General features: G+C 43.0%; 1 protein-coding gene across 1 annotated transcript; it reads left to right on the top strand.

Moving 5' to 3' along the window:
- Positions 1-933: 933 nt before the first annotated feature.
- On the top strand, positions 934-18,453 carry LOC139327847 (DNA-binding protein SATB2-like). The gene is made up of 10 exons (XM_070957854.1): positions 934-1,114; positions 4,249-4,375; positions 5,073-5,196; positions 9,426-9,528; positions 11,114-11,164; positions 11,337-11,869; positions 11,959-12,171; positions 12,564-12,716; positions 14,741-14,932; positions 17,225-18,453. The coding sequence occupies exons 1-10, from the start codon at positions 934-936 to the stop codon at positions 17,849-17,851; spliced, it is 2,304 nt and encodes a 767-aa protein (XP_070813955.1). The 3' UTR covers positions 17,852-18,453.
- The last annotated feature ends 4,882 nt before the right edge of the window (positions 18,454-23,335 follow it).

Below are 23,335 nucleotides of genomic sequence, written 5' to 3'. Positions count from 1 at the left end.
CAGATGCCCATTATTCTCTCATGCAGTTGAAAACATCATCATGCATCATCACACAAACATTGTAACCGTACACACACACACACACACACACACACACACACACACACACACACACACACACACACACACACACTCACACCCAGATATTCGACTGGGTTACCTCCCTCCACCCTTCCACTGAGTGGTTGGCTTATTGGCCGATAGCGTGCCTGATGCTGCTGTGGTTTGGCTCGGGCTGATCTGTCGCAGCCTCATCAGGAGGAGGATTGATAGCTAGTTAATTAGCAGTTCCTGTGGGACAGAGCAGCGGACTGGGTGGGTGTGAATGGTTCCAGGCTTGTATGAGCTCAGTAATTGCCCAATAACGAGTCTAGACCAGTGCGCAGGAATAAGTCTCACCGCTGGAGTTGTGGCATCGCTCCTGAGTGGCTGAATGATGCAGATATTATGACCAGCAGCACTTCAAAAGTTCTGAAGAGATCTGGAAACAAGTCTTGCTCTTTGTGGGTTTTAATATGTGGCGCAAACACAAATATACTTGTACAGTCTTACACTGACTTATATTCACACTGGCAGCTGCCCAGTTTAACCAGAGTGTTGCACTGAGACCACCAAGCAGGCAGCTGTACCACAGTAACACTGACACACTCCGTCTCTGGAGAGACGGCCTTGGATTCTGGAGGAATCCTATTCACAATGCTGAAACATGGATAAGAAAAAAGAAGCTTAAAATTCCCACAAAAAAAGTTCCTCATAGCAAGATTTGCGTTTTCAGAGACAGACCAAACGAGGAAAAAGTGCCCAAAAAATCTGGTTGTCGGAAAACATTAAGCGACTTCCAGGTGCCACCAAACAATGGCGAGACCTGGTCCACATCACCCTCTGTCGACTCCTCTGTCCTATAACTGTCTCTGTGCTTGTCTGCCAGGTTTGATGATCCCAGTCTACTGCGTGGTGGAGCATGCAGATGTGGGTGTAGCTGGTGACTGTGAGGGGCATGGCAACCGTCACGCTGAGTTTGTGTTGGTTCGGAAGGATGTCCTCTTCACACAGCTGGTAGAGACGGCACTGGTCGCTCTGGGATACTCCCACAGCTCAGCTGTACAGGCAAGTGGTAAGTAGAGTCTGGGTGTGTATAAGTGTGTGATAACGTTCTAGAAAATAGCTCATGTAAATCTTTAAGTCAGATACATCGCAGTCTGTCTTCAGGAAAGCAAAACAGTTTGACAAATTCATCCGAGATTCTTTTCTGATTTAAACCTTATAACCAAGTGGACTTTCCCCAATAACCCCATCATCTAATTCTCTCATAAATTAGAGTGCTCATGACCGAATGTGATGCATTCAATGATCGCCACAGCCCACATGAGTGAAGGGCTGATCTGCAGGAAAACAGGACTCTGTCATCCTGACATGATGGAGCTTTTATTGGTTGGTTTATGTCCAACTTATCCTCACGCTGTAGCTGTGTTTTAGCCATGCTAGGAAGAGAATGTGCTGTTCTTATATAATTTGAGTGAGAATTCACTCAATTGAATTCACCAAACCCTGTTTGGGACATCGTCCAGTGACAACAAATGTCAGTCAAACTGCAGCCATGACTGACAATTCAAATATAACAATTCTGTACATTTTAAAGAAGAAAAAAGCTCATGACTGTGTTTGTACAAGAAAACTGAAATGAAAGGAGCCGCATTTGTCTGAAAAGGCAAATAAATCCAGAATAAAATCATGGTCTGATAATGTGAACACATAACTTTTAATGTTTCTAATGAGCTTTGAGAGTGATTTCTCCATTAGGCAGATATTAAGGCTTAAAGAGGACTTTGTTCCAAGCCTCGGTGACGCCACATCCTTGTACTTCTGCAGGTCGTACAGTAGATACTGACAGCTTCACATGAAACACAAATTAAGCATTTTCATTTGCTGAGAAAAAAACCATCAGCCTCTTCACATCACGGAAAAATAGGTATCCAAATTTTTCCATTCGAACACGCTCATGGGAAAATATTTCAGTCTTTCTGACCACTTTGTTTGGTAATTGATGAGTAATTAATTATTTCCAGCAGCAGCTAAATAAAAAAATGCTGGTTTCCAGATGGGTGGGGTTTGGGTACAACGAGAACCGAAATGTTTAGGCCATCACAGGGAGGGTATTTACTGAGACGGTATTTTAAAGATAAGTGATTTCTCCAACACTTATCTCCAGTAATAAGTAAACCAGACACTCAGTCTGTATCTGCGCCTCTCGGAGCAGCACCGAAACTTTTTTCTCATCAGTTTGAGATCAAAACAAGAATGCAGACAACATCCAGTCGACCATGAAACAACAGCCTTCACACACACACACACACACACGCACACACACACGCACACAGAGTAGGGCAGTTTGACATTCCTGGTGTGTCCCGTAAACACAGGGCACTCTAACCAAGTGGCCGACGCCCTGCGACCCCCCTCGCCTCTCCCAAATGGCTAGGTTTTGTTCTGAGAAATAAGCCTTTTCTTTTCAAATAAATAATTTTTGGCTGGAGTCATGCATTTTTCCCCCAGTGTGGTCACAACCAAAATTATACAGAGACTCTTCTATTTTCTTCTGCGATTGAATTGCATCTTGCATAACTTTGGCTGGACGAGTATTTTTAAACTCTTAACTGGCATAGGGATTTTTCTTTAATTAACTTGCACATTATGGCGAAGTAAAAAAGAAGCTATTTCTTATTTAGAGTGTATGGTTACTGCTCTCGATTTAACATGGGCTTAGGTGAATTGCTGAGCAAAAATAAAACTAAATTTCACTTCTGGCCGTGTTTTGGGAAGCTTTCTCTGATATTACTCCCTTATTTTAAGGCTTCCCAGAAACATTATTATAAGAAACAAACTGTACTTAGGACAATGCCTCTCAACCAAAACATTGTTGGGATGTTTAAAATCGGCTCCCTGAGCTTTGCAGCAGCCTCACAGCTGAGGTTAATCAATACTGTTAAATTCTATAAATTCTAGACAGAGGGACGCTTTTAAAGCTGTTATCTACATGCTCAGGGACAAGATAAGTCATATATCTTTTTAAATATATATTGAGTTTTGCGCACTGCTGCACCATTTCTGCATTTGAGTCACCTGATTGCCTTTTCACGTTATCATTCAATGCGGCACTGTGTTCATCTTTGCCAATTTCTGTTTTAGAGGGGAGAATATTTTGCTCCAGTTAATCAGTAATAACTGATGTGTCCATGCAGTCATAATTCTGAGTCAAACAGAAGCTTTGGCAGCCTGACGTGAGCAGTTAATGGTTTTCACAGCAACGAAAATAATTGATTCATTTGAGACTTAAAACAATCTAAGTATTTCTTGGCTGACATGCATTTATTTAACTATAAAAACATGAACAGATTTATTAAAGATCCCTTAAATTTTGTCATTAAACTGCCCCTTAAATATGTAGCACTAAATAAACTTGTTAGTGCTTTCATGACAAAATCAATCGTTATGGAGACTCTATTCCTAAAGTACCTGAAATTATTCTTTGACTGTACTTGCAACATAATTTAAGGCCAGGAAAAGTTTAAAATGTTAAAGTACATCTGCATATTCATATCAGTAACCAGTTGTTGACATGTCAACGTATTAACAGTCATTTCTAAAGCAAAGTCAGCTGCAGGATAATAATACCTGCCAGTTGTGGGGAAAAATATTCAGCTGTCAGACTTGAGAACAATGAGCTCACAATGTTTATTCAGTGCATCAACATCAAAACTCGGCTCTCATTCACAGCCTGCTTCACTTTTTAATGTCGGGCTGATTTTACATTTCTCCTCTGATTAATCAACTGGAGAGTCCCAGGAGAAGAGCCTTTGTTCTTTTGCCCCTATCACCACCATCCTCATGTAATGAAGACGCATACACACACACACACACACACATGATTGAGGCTGGCGGGCCAAGGCCAGGCAGGGTCTGTGTTTGATTTAGCAGATCCTAACACGATTAGGCCTTGTTTAGATTTGCACTTCCAGTCATGGTTGTAGGAAGGCCAGGGGAATGTTCGGGATGATGCTCCAAGACCGGGAGAGCTCCCCAGCACACAGAGCACAACAGGAGCGGCTTAGGCTAACATCGACAGGAAAACGCAAGAACGCGGGATCTGGATTTCTAACCAATCCAATATTCTTGTGTCAAATTGAGACTGTAGCAGAGAATGGACACATGCTTTAATTGTGTATCTGTTTGTTGGTTTGACCTCTCCAGGCATCATCAAAGTGGGCCGGTGGAAGCCGATGCCCATCCACTACCTAACAGACGCTCCAGAGGCAACAGTGGCTGACATGCTGCTGGATGTTTACCACATGGTTACACTGCGGATCCTGCTGCACAGGTCAGCTGTGTGTGTGTGTGTGTGTGTGTGCGTGTGTGTGTGTGTGTGTGTGTGTGTTTTGCAAGTGTATTGGGATCATTTGACATTTAATAGTTTTCAAATGACTTGTCAATCCGTTATTTTTCATATCAGTGATGTCAATACCCTAAAAGGCCCTGGTTTTGTGCATGCACACTGGTTTTGATATTTTTGTTTTTTCAGATTTATCAGGGATAAACTTTACAGTCATGAAGCTGCTTTGTGTAGTCTGTTGTGTTCACAGTGCTGGATGGAGACCTGATTGTCTGCTGGTATAAACATGATGCACACAGGGCAGGAGGTGGGGGGTCTAAAGGGGCCCAACAACAAATTCTTACCCCAGGGTTGACAAGCAGGTTAATCCAGCTGTGGTAACAGATGTGACACTTTAAAGACTGAGCAGTGCAATTGTGTCAATTCTGAAATAAATTCTGATGCGCCATGTTCTGATGCTCAGTAAGAGCAGAACACAACAGTGAAAACTGTCTTTTTCAAGAAGAAAAGCTCCGAGAGACACAAACAACTTCTAAGTGACAGCAAAATGCTTGTTTCTGTAGGGACAGATATCTGAGTTGAGTACAATATTTGAAACTGTATATGATTTGACCAGTGTGACAGCCTGCTATCAATGAATGAGAGTTCAATTCAGTGTATGCTAACAAAGCTTTTCATTGTGCAGCTTTACGCGGCTTGAGGAGCTGCCGTCAGAGCAGTGGACCCATGCCACAGTGAGGAACGCCCTCAAAGAGCTGCTCAGAGAGACCAACCAGAGCATGCTGGCCAAGGAGTGTCCTCTCTCCCAGGTACAGTCTCAGCAGCACTGCATACAGTTACCATTTCATGCACCTGGTTAAAATGATAAGCGACATACAGTACAGAGACTCTCTTTCATTCTTGGGCCCCTGTGTGTGCCCTCTGAATCCTTCAACCCCAGAACTTCTTGCTGCAACTCACAATTATTCAAACGAATCGAGGAGTAATCTGCTGTTCAAGTCAAATAGCCTGTAAAATGCCAAATGTTAGGCCAAATGCTAATAATAAATGCTTATCAAAAATAGTTGCAGTGTTTTTCCGAAGCTGGAATTCTACTTCTCCAGGCTGCAAAGAAGCAAGCAGGTGTGTGTGCGTGTGTTTATTTCATGCTATTGCAAACAAAGAGGAAATCAGGAAACTGAAATCAGTTTCACCTCGGTGACAGTGTAAACAAACCAGTGCGTCCATGAAACAGAAATGGAAGAATTTGGACTCATCAATGTAAATGGACGGGACAACAACACGGTGGGCAGCGATATTAAGAGCCTTGAGAGGGAGTTTAGTTTCCTGGGCTCTGGTAGAAGATCCTCTGTGGTAGCACTGCATTGAAATGTACATCCACACTCGGAAAGAAACAGAAAACCTAAACCTAAAAATCCCTCTGAAATACCATTCAATCAGAGTAATAAACTTGTTTCTGCTGGTGGATTTGATCTTGGAATTCATGCACTCATGAAAAGAAATCGCAATCCTGACTTATTGTAAAGCATGACTTAAAAAAATTCTCTATCTCTACCAGTGATATTCATCTTATATCTGAAATTCTGGATGTTGAGCGGGCTTTGGACTAATTCATCAAGACCTTCCTCTCAGTCATAACAAGCATTCTCTGTATCTTGTGGCCCTCTGTTCAGCCTAGATCCTGTCTCTTCAAATGCAGTTAAGATGCTCTCTGTGCCATCGATCCCAGGAAATCTACTGGAGAGGACCATCTGGATCCCTTTTCTCTTAGGCTTTCAGACCAAATTATCTCAGAGCAAATAACTCATATTTTCAGACTGTATTTCCCCCAGTGAAGTTCCCAGACATTGGAAAATGGCTCATGTTGTATGCTTACATAAGAGAGGTGACAAGAACAATCTTAACAGCTAGAGACCAATATCCAACAGGCAAGTGTATTGGAATCTGTTGAAAGTATTTCTGTGCAGATCCTCCATTTGGCGCAGCAGGTAGTGCGGGTGCCTCACAGCAAGAAGGTTGCCGGTTCGATCCCCGGGTCAGGCGGGGCCTTTCTGTGTGAAGTTTGCATGTTCTTCCCGTGCATGCGTGGGTTCTCTCCGGGTACTCCGGCTTCCTCCCACAGACCAAAAACATGCTCATTAGGTTAATTGATGACTCTAAATTGTCCGTAGGTGTGAGTGTGAGTGTGAATGTTTGTCTGTCTTTCTTTGCATGTGGCCCTGCAATCGGCTGGCGACCGGTTCAGGGTGTACCCCGCCTCTCGCCCATTGTAGCTGGGATAGGCTCCGCAACCCCGAAGGGATAGGCATGGATGGATATCAATGCATGTAATTGGTTCAGAGAGACAGATGACAATCTGTTAAATTGGGAAGCTAATGGTTTTTTTCATTAACGGAAGGTGTTCCACAGGGTTCAATCTTACGTCCAGTCATTTTCACTGTACAACTAGCAGTCAAAGACGTAGAACATTATAGTAAATGCTTATAAAACAAAGACTTCGAGAGAGTTACAGGATATTAAAAATCTGGATTGTAGATAACATTTGGATTGAGGAAGAACTCAAATTCAGATGTCACATAGACACATGTTTACTGGGAAATGGCTTGTCAAGGCAGTTTTGGGTTGGACTACAGTGATGTGATTTACAGACATGCATCCTCTTAAACCCTTAAACTTCTGGACTCTGTCAGTTTGCCTTGGATTTATTACGAGTGATGTCTATGGGACACATCGTTCTACATGAGTTTGGATCCTTCCAACTCTCTCCAAATACACGTGACTCTCACTAGTATCTTGAAATCTATGAAGCCCATATTGGAAATGTACCGTTTTACCTGTCAGAACTGTTTCATCACTCAGATGGGCTTTATCAGACATATTGTACTGACTGGCTCTTGCTTCTTGGTCCACAAGTTCAGTCTGAAAATGGAAAAAGTGATTTTAATCAGTGCACCTGACTCTTGGAACAAAATACACCGAAAACCTTTTGGCCATTTTAGAAATTTGATCAACCTCCAACTTCCACCTAACTATATTTTCTGTCACATCTTAATTATCTGACTTTATCTGGCAAATTATTTTCCCTGAGTGGAAAGTTTTGATTTATTTTTTTGTTAAATAGTTGTATTGCCTTGTTTGTTTTTTCCTTATGCTTGTTTTGGTATCTCACTCAGTGTCATTGTAAGTGAGGCTTGCCCCTTGAATGTTAAAGCATCTTTAGCAGCAACGACAGCCTCAAGTCTTCCTGGAAATGATCCCTCAGGCTTGGACTCCAGACTCTGGCTGAACCACTCCAGACCTTCTTCAGAGTTTTCCTGAAGTCACTCAATCCTGTGTTTTCTTGGCAGTATGCTTCGGCTCGTTGTCTTGATGAAACGTGAACCTTCGCCCCGCCTGAGATCCTGAGTGCTCTGGAAAAGGTTTTCACTCAGAATTGCTCAATATTTTTCTTCATCCATCCTTCCCTCCATCCTGACTGGTCTCCCAGTGCCTGTCATAGGACAAACATCCCCATAGCATGATGCTGCCACCACCGCGTTGGACTGTACGGGTGGTATTAATGAGGTGGTGCTCAGTGCTGATTTCCTCAACACACACCCACAATTCCCACTGGGAATTCTGGCCGCACAGTTTCTCCTTCTTTTCATCAGACCAGAGGACTTTGCTTCTTGTGGTTTCCAGTCTTTCTGGTGCCTTTTGGCCTTTTAGTAAGAATGGCTTTCTTCTGCAACTCTACCATAAAGGCCTGATGGCTGGAGTGCTGCACTGACGGCTGTCCTCCTCTGGATTGCCTCTACAGTACATTCTAGGTTACCTGTCTGACCAAGGCCCTGCATCCCTGATTGCTCAGTTTGGCTGGCTGGCCAGATCTCTGAAAATTGTTCTTCCATTCGAGAATGATGGAGACTGCTCTGCTCTCTGGCACTTTTCTATGCTGCAGCTCTGCACCTTGACACCATCTTGTCTCGCAGGTCAACGATCAGTTCTCCTGACCTCATGGCTTGCTGATGGAGACCATCAAGTTATAAAAGCATCTCAAGGACCACTAATAGAAATATGATGCACCTGAGCACAATTGCTAACAATTCCTAACTAAGGGTCTGAATACATCTGCAAATGGGATTTTTCAGTCTTTTACTTGTAATGAACAAAACTCCAAAAATGTATTTTTGCCGCCTGGTTAAAAAGAACAAAATGTGGAAAACTTTCCACATGCAGATCATTTCTTTGTCATGAAACATTTGTGCAAGTGGCACATAGGATGCTGGTTTAAATTCCTTTTCCAGAGATAAATGATGAGCACACACAAATACGCGAGATGCTGCTCAGTATTTTCTCTAAACACATGTGGTTTCATCATCAGTTCACCGCACACACTGTGTAATATGTCTCTCTCTCTCTCTCTCTCTCTCTCTCTCTCTCTCTCACACACACACACACACACACACACACACACACACACACACACACACACACACACACACACGCACACACACACTCACACACACACACAAAGTATTGATACCATCCCATGGGAAAGGATGCAAACACGCACACCTCAATTATCCTGCTTACACACACCCTGCAGTCATTAGACTTGAGAGTGTGTCATTTGGACTTGTGATTTATACACAGGACTTACTCATGATGTAATTAGTGATTAGGGGAAGTGTGTGGGTGGTGTGTGTTTGCAGCCTGACTCATGTGAGTTTTAATCCTCAGTGTTTCCCATGTTGAGCTCTCACTGCTCATTTAGAGTTTGCGCATCTCCTGCTCTGCAGAACTGACCACAGTACATATGGGGAAAGAGAGGGTGGGTGAAGAGTTTTAATAAATCAGCTGCTGAAATTTCTCATTTTCTGTAGCAGAAAACTCATCACCCAATCTCAAGGCGCTGCCACTCCCAAGACTTTTTTTCAGAAACTGACTCCTCGGTTGAATCGTTTGAAAGACGAGTTTTGAGGTTCATCTCTTACTTTTTATGTTAGCTTCTATGTATTGTGTTTTTTTACCTCTCTTTTTTTTCTCTTTTTGTCAGAGTATGATCTCAGCGATAGTGAACAGTTCCTACTATGCCAACGTCTCCACCTCCAAATGTCAGGAGTTCGGACGCTGGTACAAGAGATACAAGCGTATCAAAGGTAACTCTTGCACCTCACTTGCACCATTCACTGGATGAAGCAGAGTGGGTAACTTTATGGCACAAAGTGAATCAGTAATGCTTTCCAACAAACTGCCCTTGAGCAAAGCACTGGCTAGTCATATGTATTCCATGATGGATCTGCCCAGTCACGCTCTGCCTGCGAATACATCGGCATGCAAAGACTAATCAGACCACACTGTTGCTTATTATATGCAGGTTTTGTGCTCCTAACATTCACCTCCATTGTATTCGGTTGGAGACTGAAATCCGTGCAACATCTCAAAACCTCAGACCCCTAAATAAACTGTATATTGTGGCACATGTGAGCACAATTGTTTGCAGTATTCTGGTTCTTTGTGTGCAACGCTAACCTTGGTGGCAGCTTACTTTGTTCACTAACCTCCTTGTTAAGTGTTTGTCTGTGAGCTGATGCATTCGCTGGCACGTGTTTCCTTGTTTAATAAAACTTTGTTAAAAACTTTGACAGTTTTAGTGACCAACTCTCCTGCATCGCAACCGTCAACCGTTCACCTCATGTTGCTTTGAAAACACGTACAGGTGAAGACTGTCAGAGCTCTTTCTCAAAATGACACTCACTGCTGATCACAACTCGACTTAATATGACTCACCTGCCTGGCTGCCTTTGTTTTTCTGATTTAGTTGCTTTAAATGTGATCCTTTTTAATGAATTTTTTCCATTCTTCTGTCCACCCCCTGTACGTGTAGGAGCACATGTGTCAGCCTGTATGTGTCTAATCTGCTGCATGAGACGTCTGTCAGTGACAGCTCTCAGTAGGAAGGAACTGTCGCACATGGTTTGCATTAATGTCACCCTTAATACACATGACAAAACTAAATGCTCTTAACTCCTAATGGAAAACAGCAGCAGCCCCCCAACACACACGCCACCAAAAACCCGAAATAAGAGCTCTTCTTACACTTATTCCACACACACACACACATGCACACACACACTGAGAAGGTAAAAATCTGAAGCCCTGCCAAACCTCACTCCAACTTTTATTCCTTAATAACCTAAAATGTGACTCTCAACCAAACCCAGTGGAAGCATAATAAGAAGCAGATTTCTGCGGAGATGAGCAGAGGGGCCGTTAAAATCCAGAACAGAAAGGTTCAGCGCAGTGATAAAGAGGAAACATTCTCCAGTTATTTGATCTTATCATGAGGCAGTAAGTGAAAATAGGGCTTCATGCTAAACCAAAGACTTTGCGGTTATGAGATCATCCCCTGAACCACGAGACCAACCTGTGCTGTAAAAAACATCCAAAAAAAGTTTTCTCCTACACAGTCCTTTTCTGCACATCCTTTGTGATGCTGTACATACCAAGACTCCTCTGTTTTTAACTCATAAACCATGATAAACCACTTCCCCTTCACAATAAAAGCCTGGTTGGTGATGTCTCCTCCTACAGCCTAATTCGGGCTGCAGCATCATGCAGAAATGTTACTGTGTTTGTGGTGTGAGAACAGATTGATGGAAAGTTTCATGTTTGACTTTGTGTGTTTATCTTTGTGTAGATGAAAGAAAAATGTAAATTACTCATCTGATATTTTCCCCTCAGGCGAATACATCGAGAAGATGTGGTCAGCACCAGATAAATCAGATATAAAAGGTGGGTTTGCCTTTTATTGATGATTTTGTAGTGACATCATGCACCTGGTGGTGGCCATGTTGGAGGGTTGGGCTTCGGTGAACAAAGGAATAGAACAGAAAGTGGTACACTGGTAGATACAGTTAAAGGTTCATCTGAAGTTTAACACAAACCTGTGTGTGTGTTGATGCAGTGGAGAGGGATTTGGACATGAGTGTCCTCAGCCAGCGTCCTCCCTCTCTCTTACCCTCTCCCACCCATTTGAGCACCCTGGGCGGCCCTGGAGCCCTGTCCATCAAGAGTGCCCTCGGGGACACTCAGACCTCCACCCAGCCTCACTGTATGCCTCACCCCGTCAGCCAGCACCACCCCAGTCCTCCGCTTCGTCCCCAGGCTCCACCTCTGCTGAGCCACAGCGGGCTCCTGTCCCCCCAGCTCTCCCCTCAGCTCGTGCGGCAGCAGCTCGCCATGGCCCACCTAATCAACCAGCAGCTAGCCGTCAGCCGCCTGCTCGCCCAACAGCACCCACAGGGAGTCAACCAGCAGTTCCTCAACCACCCGCCCATCTCACGGACCTGCAAGGGCTCTGGGGGGCCTACTGAGACCGGCCTCAACTGCTCAGGGACTGAAGTCTCTTTTGACATTTACCAGCAAGTCAGGAACGAGCTGAAGAGGGCCAGCGTTTCCCAGGCTGTGTTCGCTCGTGTGGCTTTTAACCGCACACAGGTAAACTGAAATACAAGGATCTTACTGTTATGATGCAATACTGTTCACCCCTTGTGAGTAACTGTGTGTGCATGTGTGTGTGCGCGCAGGGGTTGCTGTCAGAGATCCTTCGTAAGGAGGAGGATCCTCGCTCGGCCTCACAGTCGCTGCTGGTCAACCTGAAGGCCATGCAGAACTTCCTCAACTTGCCAGAGGGCGAGCGAGACCGCATCTACCAGGAAGAAAGAGAGAGGACCACAAACAGCAACCACAACCACGCCACCAACCTCATCTCCAACACCAACACACACAGACACACACAGGTACGCACACACTCACAGGACTAATACCAGCTCTGGACACAGCAGTCACAGAAATACAAACAAACCAGTTACATAACGAGCCACACAAACATTAGCACATGCACCAATGAAAATAAATATAGAATTTTTTTTATAATTTCCATTTTTTCCATCACTTTTATGTGCTGTTGCTGTTTTGCAATAATGTCCCAGAACATTTTTGCAATGGATATACTGTAAATAGTAAAGATGTGTTGTAATTATAGCAGAAATCAAGCAAACCTTTATTAGATATGAATGTGATATTAGTGAAATGCCAGTGTGGGATAAATTATCCACTTTTTCATCTCCCCTTCATGTAAATGTAAAACTCTCTGTTTTTAAGTTTCATCTGACTTTCTGTGTCTGTGTAGACAAAGTGCATCGTGTCTGGTGCAGAGCTGCCGATGAAGCTGGATTCTCTGATGAACATCACCTCAGGGATCTACGAAGAGATCCAACAGGAGATGAAGAGGGCAAAGGTCTCCCAGGCCCTGTTTGCCAAAGTGGCTGCCAACAAAAGTCAGGTCAGTCCCAAGCGCTTAAAGATACTCTCCTTGATTTTACTTTGGCTCCCAAAACGTTTGCTGTTAGCTTGAGATGAGAGCGAAAAATAAGACATGCAGAAAATGAAATATCTGAGTAAATAAATGAGTTTACTCACATGAACATCCACTGACACATACTTGTACATGTGAACACAGTTCCGAGCCGAGTGGATGATGTTTGAAGGAGTTGACGAGGGTGTAACAGGCAGGTGTGTGAGTGTGTGTGGGCGTGTGGGGTATCTGATTACCCGCTGTGGCATACCATCCTGTCTCCATCCTCACATAAACAATGCAGTGATCGAAGGCGAGATCAAAGCAGAGTCTGTGCTGGAGGAGAGGATGACGATGGTTTCAAGAGCAGCTGAAAGTGCCTTTTTTTCTACAAACTTCATGTGGCTAACGTATCACCAACACAGGCAGAAAGGGTTTGAGAGAAAGTACATATTAATATCGTATGAGAGACACAGAGAGATGCTAAAAACGATAAAGAAGTAAATGGACTGAAATTGAGCAAGGGATGAGAGGGGGACACAGTGGAGGAGGAACAGAAGGGATGCAAGACGGAGGAAAAGATCGACAAGATGACGGAGGGATGATCACATTATTACCATTAATTTCCAGGCTGAAGGCTGTGCATAAACAACAGCTGGTGGCAGATCCTGGGTCAGCCTAGCAGAGATAATCCAATCTTCACACACACACACACACACACACACACACACACACACACACACACACACACACACACACACACACACACACACACACACACACACACACACACACACACACACACACTCACAGATTTTTTTCCTTCGCTTTTTCTCTTTCTCCTCTCAGGGAACAACTTCTATTCTGTTCTATTCTAACACAATAATGTGTTTTATTTTAGCATCTGAATATGTGACACACTTGTCAGCAGCATTAACCCTGCGAAGGCAACTCAGAGGAGCATGATCAGAGTCAATGTTTCAGCCTTCTTAATGCAATTTTTAAATCAAACGTAATCAAACAGCCAACATGTGCCGAATTATTGTGCTGAAAATATGTGAGCATGTGATACACAGAACTCAGGCCAACAAGCTGAACTTGTTGAACCAACTTACTGATGTCACTCCAGGCAGCAGGGCCTAATGATGCTCGTCGGTCCATCCATTAACACTTTGCCGCAGCCCGAAATGTCTCAAAATTCACTTCCTCTTGGCACTTGATATTAGCGAGCACCATATGCCACACGAGCATCCTCTCGCCTCATCTGTAGACTCTACAGCTGAGGCGACTCTGCAGACCGACTCTCCTGCTCCACCAAACAGCTGTTTGCCTAATCTGTTAATGACAAAACTGTGTTTTCAGGGAATGATTGCAATATATGGTCATCAACTGGGTAGCTTCACAAAGATGTTGAAGAAATACATAAATAAAATGAAGCTTTATGTATAATATTTTGTCAAAGTGGTCAGCTTTAGTGTTATCTCATGCTCATACAAGAACCCAGCTCACATGCACTTGAAAAACACTGACACACTGTTACAAACATACAATTCAAACAACAAACTTCTGTCTTCTGTCCCATAAAATCTGCCACAAAAGGTTCTTTTTCTGAAGCACAGCTCAAGAATTCCTCTGAAATGAAGGGCATTTTGCCAAAAGCACAGTCATTAAATCATCATACAATGAGCAATAAAACAGGGAATGGACTTTGTCTTTAATCTACCCTAAAACACATAACAAATAAAAGCCTTTCTTTTAAGGGAAGTACAACTGTGCACACACAAAAACAAAGGTTTGAGCTCACTAGTTCAGTGCAACCCAGTTAATATCAACCAAGTGCAGTCATATTCACAAGTTCAAAGTCTGTAGATCTCCCTTTCTGCTGCAGCAAATAGGACAAAGTGTCTCATATTCAGCATGTGATAGATACTGCAGTCTTCTTGGTGGGTCAGACTTTTGTGTTTCGCTGGAGGAGAGAAGTGACCGTCTTTGCCTCCATGTCTCTCCTCCAGGGCTGGCTGTGTGAGCTGCTCAGGTGGAAAGAGAGCCCGAGCCCTGAGAACCGCACACTGTGGGAGAACCTGTGCACCATCAGGAGGTTCCTGGGGTTACCACAAGCTGACAGAGACCAGGTCTACGAGGAGGAGTCGAGGCAGCAGCACAGCGACAGGCTCCACACTGTCCTTCACATCCCAGAGCAGCAGGTACAAACACGCAGCGGGGGTTTGGTGCCCTCCTAAAATATGCCAGAAAGTCTCTTTTGCACTGGTAATTGTTACTGATTATTCAAAAAAAAAAAAAAAAAAAAAAAAGATTGGACTGAAGATAAAAATCTGTGTGAAAATCCAATTTCTAAAAATACACAGCCACTCAACCACAGTGCAGCCACGGGTAAGCAGAAGAGAGAAAAGTGTTTTACCAGGGAGAAACTGTGGAAAGCAGGATGAGGTTGTGCTGTTTTGAAAAGTTTCCTCTGTCTGATCCACCACCTGCTCCTCTCAGCAGCCCTCCTCTTTGTCATATTTGAGCCCTATAAGTCATTGAAAATAGAAGTGGTAAATGACCAGCCCACACATTTCCTGCTAAACACTCCTCCATCCCACCCTCTCCCCAAAACCAAAATGCTCTCCGGTCTGGCCCCAACCTCAATATTATTCAGAACATACCCTGTAATTATTGAAGCAGAGAAAAAGGAATTGCCATTATCTTTATTTAGGTCCTTTAATTTTGATGGACCACAGATTTATGGTGTTGGATTCCTGTGTTTGGGTGTGCTGGCCACCCCACCCTGTTAATAAGCTCTAGTAGTGTGGTTGTTTGTGTGATGAATTTGGGAGTTGAGCGTGCATGTTGGCGGGTGATGGAAGCTGGTCGGCCACACTTCCGCTTGTACTACATTTCCCTTCATGACACTGCAAAGGGGCACTGAGGGAGGAGCTGAGTGGTAATGAGGAGTTTAAGGCCTGCGTTGTAATTGCACATCATGAGGCATATTCACATAGACTGTGACGGAAATGCAGGATAAGACTGCACTACCTCTACGCCCACCTCTCATCTTGACACATTAAAGTGTTTTGAATGTGCAGCAGTGTTACTGTGTGCTTACACAGTGCTCAACCAAGCCTCCCAAAGCTAAATCAGTGACTTTATCTGTGCATTTTAGAGGCTCACAAAACAGCATGTCCACACTATAAATACCCAGGAGTGAACTGTGGATTATTTCCATACACTGTTAATATTACCATAATGACTCAGACAAATAACACTAAAAACATCAGTAAAACTGGTAGCCACTTTAATTTTTCCTCCAGGCTCTTTAATAGTTTTGAAATGACCTCTGCTATATGCAGAATGTTCAAGACAGCAAGAAATGAGAAGAAAAAAAAAATCACTCTGCGTGTGAAACATTCAGTATTTATGTGCTACATTTTTAATTAGTGTAGCATGTACAAAATTCAAATATAAAATGCAAAATGTGACGATGTGATGATAAAATGTAGTCACGGAGTGCCCTTGACATGAGGAGCTTCACTCTGCTGGAGGCGTGCCGAGTGTGTATGCCAGATGTGATACAAGTCAGAAATTATATGCTCTTTCTTTGGAATTGTACTTATTAGTTTTCTCACAGGAAAAATGAGAATTGGCTTTATTGGCCAAGTACATTTGACTCCAGTTTAAACAATGCACTCAACAAATAGCTCAACAAATAGTTTAAAAGTGCAACAAACAATATATCCAAAGAGTGATGTCATAATAAACAATACTGTCATTTGAATTTACAGCATGCAGTTAATTGTGTTGATGGTGACAGTGAGAGATGAATGTACATGTTAATGATTGTGCATTAATGGATAATATCAGTGGACATTTTGGTGTTTCTTTTTAGGTTTACAGTGACACTGCCACTGTAATATCAAGACTGAAACAGAGGCAAATAGAGGGAGGCAAGAATCTTTTCCTGAAAGCTATTTCCAGCAAACAGCTTCAGAAACATGTTTTATGGAAATCATAGACCTATGTAACTTATTGAAAAAGCTTCATAATATGTCACCTTTAGAATGGCGATACTGGCTGACAATAAAAGAATACAAGCCTGATGTTGAAGGAGAGATATCTGTTAAATAATTAATAATAAATCAGTGAAAAATGTAATTCAGTTTTTATAGTTATCCCAACAAATCACAATCTTTAACCTGGATAATGATGGCTCACAACTCAAGGTCCCCTCACCAGCTGTTTCCAGACTTTCAACTGCATCTCATGATTGTCGTCATTGAACGGAGTTTTCATCACCATGGTTCACTTGTCATCAAGTGAGCTTCAGGGGGAAGAACATAACCTGTAACATGTACCAATGAAGATTATGAGATTCAGTTTAAAGCTGATGAAAAAGCAAATAAGTTGACTTTGAGTTTTATTTGTTTTAGCAGTCACTTAACCCTGTTTAAAATGCTCTAAATATCATGTCATTTTCTCAACTTTCTCTTTCTTATAAGGTCCTCCACAGACAGCCCCTGCCTGCTCTGACAGCTCCATCTCCAATTCATGAAGACCCACAGCCCATCCCATTGCATGGCTCAGAGGACAGGCCCCTGCGTGGGATGAGCCCTGGGCTTGGAGGGGGAGGACCAAAGAAGGCGCGATCGCGGACACGGATTTCCCTCGAGGCCCTGGGAATCCTGCAGAGCTTCATCGGTGACGTGGGGCTCTATCCTGACCAGGAGGCCATCCACACCCTGTCAGCCCAGCTGGATCTACCCAAGCACACCATCGTAAAGTTCTTCCAGAACCAGCGCTACAACGTCAAGCACCACAGCCAGACCAGAGAGCCCAGTCCCGGGGAGGACGACAGGGAGAGCTCCAGTCCCAGGGAAGGAGGCATCGGCACGGCGGACAGCCGGGGGGAGGACGGTCTCTCTGTGTCTGAGGAGTCAAGCGAAGATGGGAGAGGATCGGTGGAGGTGTTCAGAACAGGGCGAGGAGATGGCAGAGAGGAAAGAGACGTGGAAATGGAGACAGAGAAGGAGGAAGGGGATGATGGGAAAGCCTCAGGACCAGCAACTTCCTCCCTGTCCCCCTACAGCAGCCTGGACAGCCCCCACTCTGCAGAGCAGCAGAGATAACAGCAGAGCAACAAGTCAGAGGAAAAATGAGATGGAAGCAAATGACACCATCAAACTGTGAAGGCCACACACACTTACATCATCATTACTGTCATCATCACCTTTACCAGAGCTGATGATCGGAGCTCGCTAGAGTCTGACAATGACTGAATTAAGATTTGACTGAAAAAGGTACAACCACTACCTTCAGATGCCACCAGTATTAGATGGAACCAGAGTGACTTTTAATACCACTTAAAGAGAAAGGCAGTATTTTCCATAGCTGTTGTTTTTTCTGATGTGAATGGGAACACACTTCAAACAGCATTAGATCATCTCCCCACTATGCTGAAACACAACTGAATTCTTTGAGTTTCCTGCTTTTCTAAGTGATACTCCACCAAAACACGTACCTCTGTTGGCTTTAAAGGTGACTGGAGTTCTCAAACTACTCCTGCAGCACAATCCACTTCTTCTGCACAGCTCCCTACACAACCATCGGCCAAAGTGTTCGAGATGAAGCTGTAAAGTATTTTTGACAAATGGACGCTGATTACACGCATGGACAGAGAAGTGGATTATCCTGAAGGCACCGAAAAATCTTCTGAAAAAATTCTCATTGTAAAAAAAAAAAAACGAATTGGGACACCAAAAGGCTGGGAAAGCTGTGGAATGCTCAAAAAACACCTGTTTGGAACATTCCACAGGTAAGCAGTTCGTTCATGGGTTCAGTAATACTACTAAAACTAGCATTTATGTTCGGTACAGCGTCCCAGCTTTTTTGGATTCAATGTTGAAAGCTAATAAGGGGCCTCTGTTTATTTATGGACATTTTTATTCATTGTTTACAGGTCAAGTGTTTGTATTCAAGTGAGTTTGGCAGAGTATCCATTTAAAGTAGGGCGAGGCAGGATTCATTGTTGTTGAGTCCCACTGTGACTCACAGGCTCCTTGATGTGACATGGATGCTATTAAATGAACAAATATGGAACTGCACTTTGCCCAAATATGACAGCGGTCTGAGCACACGAATGCTCAACCGTTTGACTGAGTTGACTGCTGACCTTTTAAGCAGGACCCCCCCAAAACATACAGAAATCCTTTTTCTGCTTGGATATTAGAAATAAGACCAAACGCAATGACAAGCTGCAGCCAGAGAAGAATTTTCATCTGGGCAGAGGTGGAAACGCTCAGTCTTGTTAGTGTGAGATGCAGTTATATTGGGACCAAGGACAAACTGGACTGACATTGCGCAGTCGTACCTCATGAGAAGGGCATTCACCTGGGAAATAGATGCAGGGCAATAACACTAGAACCTCCATCCAAACTGAAGCCCACTTTATATTCTATGTGATTTTTTATGTAATATATTCTGTAGGAGGTCCCTGCATCAACTGAGCTCTATGTGAAACTCAAGCCTTTATTGACAGTCAATCAGTTCAACAGTACCCTCCCATTGATATTTATTACTGACTTTATATTATCTAAAATCTGAGTATTACTGTTGTAATTAGAGTTTTGCTATTATTTTCTTTGGTATGACTACAAATGTCTTTGTAAATGTGACAAAAAGAAGACAAGCAAATCTGAAGAAGTTTCAGCTCAGTGTTACACATTAAGAGTATGCTCCTTTATTTACTACTCTTAAATTTGACTGGAGGAGGAACGTGAGCAGACATTTATGTACATTATGATGTAAGTGTTGGCAGTCCACCTGCGAAACTGAAGCTGTCATCATATGTGGGATGCAACCACTGTCACACCGTTTGTGTAATTTGTGCCACAGAGGAACAGGGTATGAAAATACGCTATTTGCATTCTGTTTCAGTTTGACAATCTTCTCTGTCCTGGATGGAGCGCACAAAGTTTCTCATTTGTTCCACTTTGATGTTCAACTATTGTTCTTTCATTCTGTTGTGGGCAGAACATGAAAATCTGATAAAAAAAAATTTTCCAAAGTATTCTCTGTGTGGAAACGTCGCCCTCTTTGCCTCTTGTAAAGCTCTGTGAGCTGGTCCCAGTGTACAGCAGCTCTGTGATAAAGCCTACAGTGGCAGCCTGTACAAACCACAGTGTGTCTCAAATTGCACTCTCGCTATTGATCAACCCATGGAGTCTTTTCCAGAGTTTTCCTGCTGTCATTATCACTAGTCAGGCCTGCTCTTCATGACACCGCCCGACTGCTGCCCAAAGAATTTGAATTAGACCATGTATGCAACGCACCAGGTGCCCCTTAATTGTCAGAAAAAGTGTGTTATGAGTTGCTACTGAGGGTCTCCAGAGGGTAAAGCTCCAAAACAAAGTCACCATATTGCATTTGTTTTAACTATTTGAGTGCAACCTGCATGCAAGGCTGTCTAGATTCAATTAAATTCACCAATTAATGGCTGAAATATTTGAATTGAGTACAATACAGTACAAACACACTCACGTAATACAGACATGCTAGACAGTCATTAAAAATGCACAGATGTAAGACAGAGGCCAAATGTAAATCATGTAAAAGTAGCAAGAAAATAGCTGTCATTCCACTCCCTCACATACCTCGACTCGAACCGCAAACTTTATAAAAAGAACAGCTGTCAAATGCAAATACAAAGAGCACAGTCCACACCAGCCCAACCACAGACACATGAATGCAAAAACAGCAGCTGTAAAGCGCAAAATACAAAGCGTACAATGCAATTAGATGGGTGGGGGGCACAGACTTGTTTAGTCTTTTTAAACCTCCTATACAGCACTTACTGTAACTCCAGAGTAGTGTATGAGATGAAAACATCAGGCACATAAGTACAACCTCCTGTTGAGTCTGTGTGTTATCACTCTTTGTTGCTGGGTCACACTATCATGACTGTGCACAGAGACCCAAATCAGAAAAAGCTGCTTACCTTTTTTTCACTTATTTGGTTTTCATTATACTCCAGGCGTTACCCCAGCTTGCTCTAATGAGGAGAAGTCCACTCAAACCATGTGTGGAGGTGAAAATGAGAAAAATGTCCACATGTAAAAAATATTTGAAGGCATCACTCATCCAGTTTTTATTCTCAGGCGAAAAAACGTTGATACGTACCTGCGAGGAATCCCATCAAAATGGTTTATAACAATCAATTCTAGCCCAGGACTTACAATAGACTCCCAGTGTGATCCATTTAATATGCAATCAATCAAACCACAGTACCTCACGCATATCATCATATACATATGATGGGTATCTGCTGTGTGCGGATTTCTCGTCTTCACTCTGGGAAGCATTAGAAACAGATTAATTTACGAGTTGTGCTAACTCTTTGCAGCCTCGTGTCTGCTTTGCTTGCCAGGGCACCTGACAGTAATTTGAAACAATTTAGCAACTGCCATGCTAACAAATGTGCCTCTCCTGGTCCATACCTCCATCTATCAACCTCTCCTCTGTTAAGTGTTTGGCTTTGGGGGAATATTTGCTGATTGTCTGCACAAAAAGTGAGATGCAGCTCTGGGTATTCATCCGCACTGAAGGTCCAGCATGTCTGTGTGTTTTTTTGCTTTCCAGTGTTGTGTTCCCAGATTTAAGAAATTAACTAGATGGTACGGTGTTGTTGTTACTGACAGATACAATGGCCCATACTGGCTCTGACATTGACTTTGTAATGGCGTTTTGCATGAGGGTGCTGGAGGGACTCTTCCCCTAAAGAAGATGAATGAGGCCTGTGTCACTAAAACAAGTTAAGTTCGAGAAAAAATCACAGCTAAATCATAAAATGTCCTTTTTAGTGTTTTTTTAGTTTTCCCTGTGCTCATCATAGTTAACTCCTCTCTAATATCACAACTGCATCAGTGATTGTTGTACGGTCCACTGGATTTCTGCTCACACAGCTGGCTATTAGAGCCGTATGGCAGGCTGATACGGGGCCATTAGAGGTGTGTGTGTGTGTGTGTGTGTGTGTGTGTGTGTGTGTGTGTGTGTGTGTGTGTGTGTGTTGCGGGACGGGGGCCGCAGGTGCTCCGTGGGCTGATATTACCCAGGATGCTCAGGGTGGGGGCATAGGGGTTATGGGGGGAAGGAGGCTCTCTGCGGAGTTCGCAAACACACCTGTGATCGCCTGCTAGCACGCTCACACACACAAGCACGCACACACTCCGCTCCCCCAGCCTCTGCGCTGCAGCACGTTAATACACACTCTGATAAACAGGCTAATACTCGCAGCGGCAGCACTTTACACACCATTGAACACAACACACAGTAATCAGTGAAACCAACACGTGGCACTGTGTGTGTGTGTGTGTGTGTGTGTGTGTGTGTGTGTGTGTGTGTGTGTGTGTGTGTCTGTGTGTGATGTTGTGGAGACGTGTGTGTGTGGGTGTGTGTGTATGTGCATTGCAATGCCATGTATCCAATGAAAAGGGTACAGTGAGACTAAAGCCTCATTAGATAAAGTGTGTGTGTGTGTGTGTGTGTGTGTGTGTGTGTGTGTGTGTGTGTGTGTGTGTGTGTGTGCAAAGATAGGAAGAAATAGTATTTTTATCATCAAAAAGATTTTTTAAAAAATGCATCTTTTTTTTTTTGCAGTCTGGATTTTGTAGTTTTGGCCAACTTTTTATTCCCAAACTTCCCAGCTGATATGTGGGGACGTGACACGACTTAACAACAGAGTGCAGGGCAAGATTTTATAAACCACTGATTTAGAAGTGACAACAAAGGGGAATTTTAAAGTTAATGTAAATAAAGTGATGAAGTGAAAGTTATTCTTGTTGTAAGCATTTGTTAAAATTTATATAGCTGGCATAGCATAGCTTTTTCTAAATAGTCTTTTCACTTTTACATGCTGTGAGGTGGTTTAAACTGAATTTGTACGTGCCAAGGTGGAGTCTGGAGGTGTCTGCAAAGGTAGTTTTGTGGTAGTTTAATTAAATATAAAATTTAGCTATTATTAAAAAGAAATAATTCCTCCTCAAAATGTCTCAGTAGGTTTGTGCTGCATTGTGCTCATGGATTTTAAATATATCACCAAGTATGATCAACTACACATGGTAACACAACTTTTGGTCCATGACACACACACTCACACACACACTCACACACACACACACAGGGATGATGAAAACACCCCTCAAACACCCAAAGATGAAACGAGTCAGAAAATAACCACATCACATCTCCTTCAAAAACAAACATGTAATTATGGCGGCTCTGCTGTATTAGTGGCAGGCCAGCGGGTTTTGATGTGTGCCTCTAAATCGCGTTACGTTGAGCCAGCAACATTTTTACGCCCACACAAAGACATTCAAAGCAAATCGCTTCAAGAGGAAAATAAAAAACAATTAAAGACTAATAGGGTTTTAACTTCTAAAAGTCTGCTATCTGATAATTTTATAATGTTCCATGTCAGGAGTAAAAAGCTATATTTGTTGTGATTATTAAAAAATAAAAAATAAAAAAATAATTATGTTTCAAGTTAAATTACAGCGTTTGGTCTCCATTTTGGAACAGCTTAAAGGATGGGCAACTTATTTTTGGGTCTCTAATTG

Source organism: Chaetodon trifascialis, chromosome 24 (assembly GCF_039877785.1).
Source record: "Chaetodon trifascialis isolate fChaTrf1 chromosome 24, fChaTrf1.hap1, whole genome shotgun sequence".
Lineage (NCBI taxonomy): Eukaryota > Metazoa > Chordata > Actinopteri > Chaetodontiformes > Chaetodontidae > Chaetodon > Chaetodon trifascialis.
This window is presented reverse-complemented; position numbering and strand designations above follow the sequence as displayed.

Bases quoted from the DNA above. Each gene is read 5' to 3' on its own strand.
- LOC139327847 (XM_070957854.1), top strand. From the start codon at position 934: ATGATCCCAGTCTACTGCGTGGTGGAGCATGCAGATGTGGGTGTAGCT. The intron at 11,870-11,958 runs GTAAACTGAAAT...GTGTGCGCGCAG, and splicing joins TGGCTTTTAACCGCACACAG to GGGTTGCTGTCAGAGATCCT. The intron at 12,717-14,740 runs GTCAGTCCCAAG...TCTCTCCTCCAG, and splicing joins TGGCTGCCAACAAAAGTCAG to GGCTGGCTGTGTGAGCTGCT.